Raw genomic sequence first — 6000 nt, forward strand, 5'->3', positions numbered from 1 at the left:
TTTTTTGAAATATGCTCTCCTGCCGGTGCAAAACTTCAGAAATGATCAACGTGCTTCGTGGCAGGGGAAGTGGCCTGCCATTGGCTGACATTGGGACCAATTCGCCTACCCTACACATCTTTATGGGTTGTGGGGGTGAGACCCACGCAGACACGGGGAGAATGTGCTAAATCCACACGGACAGTGACCCAGGGCTGGGATCAACCCCGGGTCCTCGGCGCCTAGAGGCAGCAGTGCTAACCGCTGCGTCGCCGTGCCACCCTATGGTGGGATATTCTGGTCTCGCCGTTGTCAATGGGATTTCCCATTGAATGCACACCTCGCCGGCGGACAAACCATGGCGGGTGTGTACCGTCGGCAGGACCGGCAGATCCCCCCAGCATGCACGGCCGCAAAACTCCGGCCTATGTTTAACAAATGGATAAAATACGCCCAGGCATTTTAAAGACGTATCAGTGCATTTTTTATAAACTTAAATTTATGTGGCAAAGCTTGTTTGTTTTTTGTAAAATTCATTTTTGCCTAATGCTGGCTTTGCTGTCTGGCCCTATCCCTAATTGCCCTTGAGAAGGTGGTGGTGTGCTTCCTTCTTGAAGTGCTGCAAGTCGATGGAGGCGGCAGCTTGCTGGTAATGCTATTGAACCAGTAATCCAGAGGCCCAGACTGATGCTCTGGGGGGGGGGGATAGGGGTTCGAATCCCACCTTGGCAGCTGGTGAAACTTGAATTTAATCAATAAAGTTAGTCTCAGCGATGTTGATCCTGAAACTATCATTAATTATTGTAAAAACCCAAGGGGCAGCATGGTGGCCCAGTGGGTTAGCCCTGCTGCCTCACGGTGCCGAGGTCCCAGGTTCGATCCTGACTCTGGGTCACTGTCCATGTGGAGTTTGAACATTCTCCCCGTGTTTGCGTGGGTTTCGCTCCCACAACCCAAAGATGTGCAGTCTGTCTTGTTATGCTCTGAGTGTGGCATAAGCAGCTTCTTTGTGGTGCACTTGACAAAGGAAGGTTCAGGCGTGGAGATAACTTCAACACGTTTATTAAACTATATACACTTCTATTACTTGGGTTCGACACTACTGTTAATCCTTCTGTAGCTGCTCAGACTGACTAACCAGTCTGCTACAATCCACGTGGTGGGTGTGATATTGAATCAACCCTGTGTCTCTACTCACTGACTGTCTCCACTGGAAAGAGGCAGATCATGTGTGTGGTGTCCTTTATATATGGGTTGGTGTAATGGCCTCCTGTGGTTGTGTCACCTCTGTGTGTATCTTGAATGCCCATTGGTCATGTCCTATCTAACTGATCTATTGGTTGAGTGTGTGTGTGTGATGTCTCTGGTGCTCCCTCTAGTGTCTAGCTAGTCTACATGTATTTACATTAACCTCTTGTGTATTTACAGTGATGCACATCACCACACAGTCTAGGTTGATTGGCCACGCTAAATTGCCCCTTAATTGGAAAAATGAATTGGGTACTCTAAATCTATTAATAAAAAACAAAAAAAAAATTGTTGTGAAAATCCATCTGATTCACTAAAAGAAATCTGCCATCCTTACCTGGCCTGGCCTGCATGTGACTCCAAACCTACAGCAATGTGGTCGACTCTGAGCTGCCCCTCTTGAAATGTCTGGCACTCAAAGTACATTCCTTGCTATCCTTAGTGCTTCTTCCAGGTGGTGTTCAACATTGAGGAACACTGATTCACTGCTGACGAACAGCAGCAAGTTGTAATCAGTGGGGCCTAGGAGACCTCAGGAATACAGAATCAATGCTGCAGTCTCCCAGGGCTCCTCCCTCCTAACTACACACCACTTGTTACCATTGCTGCTGGCTCTGCCATACAGTGAGACAGGAAATACTGGGTCACTTAAGCTGAAATATATTAGCGTGTGAGGCTGGTGCTTGACTAGTCTGTGGGGCAGCTTTCCCAATGTTGGGACAAATTCCCAGATGTTAGTGAGGAGGACTTTGCAGGAGTGACTTGGCATTAATTATTTTTGGCATCTATTCCATATGCTCCACACCATTTTCTTCTTATTTTCATGTTGCAGAGCAGATTGATAAAACTTTAAAAAAAAAAAATTTAGAGTACTCAATTCATTTTTTCCAATTGAGGGGCAATTTAGTGTGGCCAATCCACCTACTCTGCACATTTTTGGGTTGTGGGGGCGAAACCCACGCAGACACGGAGAGACTGTGATTTTAAAACCTAAAGGACATGCATGAACTGAATGAGTTTTTATAACAATCTGGTAGTTTAGCGGTCGATATTATTGATACTAGCGTCTGTTTAAATTCCAGATTAAATCAACAAACTGAATTTAAATTTCTCAGGATGCCATGGTGGAATTTGGATTCACATCCCACATATTATTAGCCCAGGCTCCTCGATTACTTAGCAACATAACCACGATTTTTAAAAAGAAAATTTAGAACACCCAATTTTTTTTTCCAATTGAGGGGCAATGTAACATGGCCAATCCACTTAACCTGCACATCTTTTGGGTTGTGCGGGTGAAACCCACGCAGACACTGGGAGAATATGCAAACTCCCCACAGATCCAGGGCCAGGATCGAACCCGGGTCCTCAGTGCCATAGGAAGCAGCGCTAACCATTGCGCCACCGTTCACCCATAACAGTGATGTTATCATATTCTGTCCTGTCTTCTTAAGGTGCTATCTTCCTATCATTCATTCTGGTCTCTTGCTGTTCCAGGTGTTTGCATTCGTGGCCACTTTGCTCTATACGATACATGGAATACTGTCAATACTGAGATGGAAGTCTGCCCCATGAACTTGCAGACAAGCAGCCAATGTCAACATCTTACCAGATTGCTGATTGCTCTTTCCTCAATACTGTTTTGCATCATTCGCATTTGTAATAGTAATTAAGGCATTTACATATAACCAGGAAAGTACACAATGGAACTAATACGATGTGAAATATATTTAATATTTAAAAGGTTGGGAATACAAGAAGTTCCAAAGGATATTGGAAATCTGCAACTCTGGATAAGCCAATTTCAAAATTTCAAAGTTCGGATTTTCATTTGGTAAAGGCTACGGAACTGAGCCAGGTTGATGGATTTAAGATGCAGGTGCAGATCATCCATGGTTTTAATGAGGGGTGGAGAAGTTGAATAGTCTACTTTTGTTCTTATGTTCCATATCCCATGAATAACTTATACCACACTTATTACTCAAACAGTTGAAAGATTAAGAGGCTATGCAAGCAGCTTTTAGGCTATGAAGGCTTTATGGATGAATTGCCTTTGCGCTGAGAGTTCCCAATGAACGGTTAAACATAGAACCATTGAAACATTTGTGGCACAGAAAGAGGCCACTCGGCCCAGCGTGCCTCTGTTGGCTGCAAAACAAGCCACCAAGCCTAATCCTATTATCCGATATTTGGTCCATATCACTGCAGATTATAGCATTTTAGGTGCATATCCAGTCACCTATCAAATTTGTTGAGGATTTCCACCTCAATCATCCTCATTTCAGGCGGCGAGTTCCAGACCCCCAAAACCGTGAGGGTGGAAATAAATATTCCCTCATTTTCCCCTTAATCCTTTTTTCAAAAACCATTTTCAATTAAGGGACAATTTAGTGTTTCCAATCCACCTACCTGCACATCTTTGGGTTGTGGGGGGTGAGACCCACGCAGACACGGGGAGAATGTGCAAACTCCACATGGCCAGTGACCCGGGGCCGGGATCGAAGCCGGGTCCTCGGGGCCGTGAGGCAGCAGTGCTAACCACTGTGCCACCTTGCCACCCCTCTAGCCCCCTTAATTCTTCTACAAATCTAAGCTCCCTAGTCACCTGGCAAAATTCAGGCCCCTTACAATTTTGTACGTCTCAATCAAATCTCCCTTGAGCCTCCCTTGTTACTGGGCAATCTCAGCCTACCCAATCTTTCCTCATAGCTGCAACTTTACAGTGCTGGCAACGTCCTTGTAAATCGCCTCTCTAATGCAATTTTCTGTAATGAGGGTGACCAGAACTGCACACAAGTTGTGGTCTAACTAATGTTCAATATAGTTTCAGCATAACCTCCCTGCTCTTTAATTCTCTGCCTCAGCCAATGAATGAATGGATTCCATATGTCGCCTTAACCAACTTATGACCTATCCTGCTAGATAAAGCATTGATAATATATCAAATGCACATTTCAAGTCTTAGTGTGGCTCCTTCCACGAGAGATGTAAAATTTCTAATAAAACTGTACAAAACTGCATAAAAGCACAGTAGCCACTGCAACAACCAAAGTGAGAATAGGTTTGTGAGCTGGGCACAGCCGTGTTGATATAGACAGGAGGGTAGCACTCCTTCACCACGTGAAATGCGTTGGAAACAACAAGTTGGAATAAAATAAGGCACAATCTTATGACTAAAATTTTAAAAACGAGAAAACGAATGACTAGTCTAAAAACAATATAAGACAATTCCTAAAAATAAAGAATAAAATGTGCAAATGTAAAAGGTGATATCTGAAGTCCAGAAAAATTTGTAAAAGTTTTAATATCAAAAGCATGGCAAGTCAAGTTGGGCAAAAGTTTTAAACTGAACAAATCTTAAAAACATCATGAATGAAATGAATGAACTTTGTGAATGAATTATACCATTTTCCTCTTGAACCAACAACGAAGCTGAAAAATTCAGGGACCTATGGATTTTGACTCCACTTCCTCTATACCTCTCAGTATCCACCCATTTAATGTGTATTCCTTTGCCTTGTCTTTGCCTCATGGCTCGGCACAACATTGAGGGCCGAAGGGCCTGTTCTGTGCTGTACTGTTCTATGTTCTATGTTTGTTCCCCCCCCCTCACTTCTCTGGGTTGAATTCCATTTGCCACTTTCCTGCCCACTTGACCAGTCCATTGATATGTTTCTATCACAGCAATCCTCCTCGCTATCAACTGCATGACCAATGTCGTGTCATCGGCAATCTACTCAATCATGGCCTCTACATTTAAGTTCATATCATTAATATATACCACAAACAGGGGCCTGATACCGAGCCCTGCGGAATCTCACTGGAAACAACTTACCAGTCACAAAAACACCTATCTATCATTGCCCGGTATTTCCTGCCACTGTACCAATTCTGTATCCGGCTTGCTTCATCCCCTGGATCCCATGTTTTTTGTTCACCAATTGACCATGTGGGAACTTGCCAAAAGCCTTGCTAAAATCCATGTAGACCACATCAACTGCATTGCCCTCATCAATCCTCCTTATTGCCGCCTCAAAAAAGTCAGTCAATTTAGTTTTACACGACCTTCTCTCAACAAATCTATGCTGGCTATCTTTGATTAATCTGTGCCTTTCTAAGTGACAGTTTATCCTGTCCTTTACGATTGATTCCAATAACGTGCCCACCGCCGAGTCAGACTGACTGACCTGTTCATTCTATAGCCTATTGCTTTTTTAAACAAAGGTACAGGGCTGGATTCTCCATCCGGCCACACCTGCTTTCTGGTGCGGTGCGTCCTCGCCCGCAGCGGGATTCTCCGTTCCGGTAGCCGGCCAATGGGGTCTCCCATTGTGGGCACCCCACGCCGTCGGGAAATCTGTGGGCGTGAGTGCGCCGCCACCGAAATAGAAGATCCCGCCGATGGAGAATCCGGCACAAAATATTAACAGACTTCCAGCACCTCATCAGTATCCAGTCAGGAATGGAAAATGATGGTCAGAACCTCTGCAGTTTCACCCCTGGCTTCTTTTAACAGCCTGGTGATTTGTACACTTCAAGGATACTTATCCTCTGAATAGTACCTCCCCCCTTTTTTTTCTCACACTCAATACTTCGCAACCCTCCTCCTCAACTAAATTCTCCCACTCTTTTCGAAACAGAAACACAAAGGCCGCAATTCTCCAGCCTCCCAGCTCCATGGGTCCTTGCAGCTTCAGAGGTCAGAGGGTGCCCTATTCAGGAAAGGTAGGGTGGATTTGCTGCTTGGGTCAGCGTGGGGAGGGTTCAATAGAG

At 44.7% G+C, this 6000-nt stretch overlaps 1 protein-coding gene across 1 annotated transcript in view; it reads left to right on the plus strand.

Annotated features, from left to right (window-relative positions):
• The window catches only part of LOC119967079 (myelin and lymphocyte protein-like), a 35288-nt gene extending 30882 nt beyond the window's left edge, over positions 1-4406 (plus strand). The window contains exon 4 of the mRNA XM_038799130.1: positions 2725-4406. Within this exon, the coding sequence (XP_038655058.1) occupies positions 2725-2802 (78 nt within the window). The 3' untranslated portion in view covers positions 2803-4406. The remainder of the gene's footprint in view (positions 1-2724) is intronic.
• The last annotated feature ends 1594 nt before the right edge of the window (positions 4407-6000 follow it).

Source organism: Scyliorhinus canicula, chromosome 6, assembly GCF_902713615.1.
Source record: "Scyliorhinus canicula chromosome 6, sScyCan1.1, whole genome shotgun sequence".
Taxonomy (NCBI): Eukaryota; Metazoa; Chordata; class Chondrichthyes; order Carcharhiniformes; family Scyliorhinidae; genus Scyliorhinus; species Scyliorhinus canicula.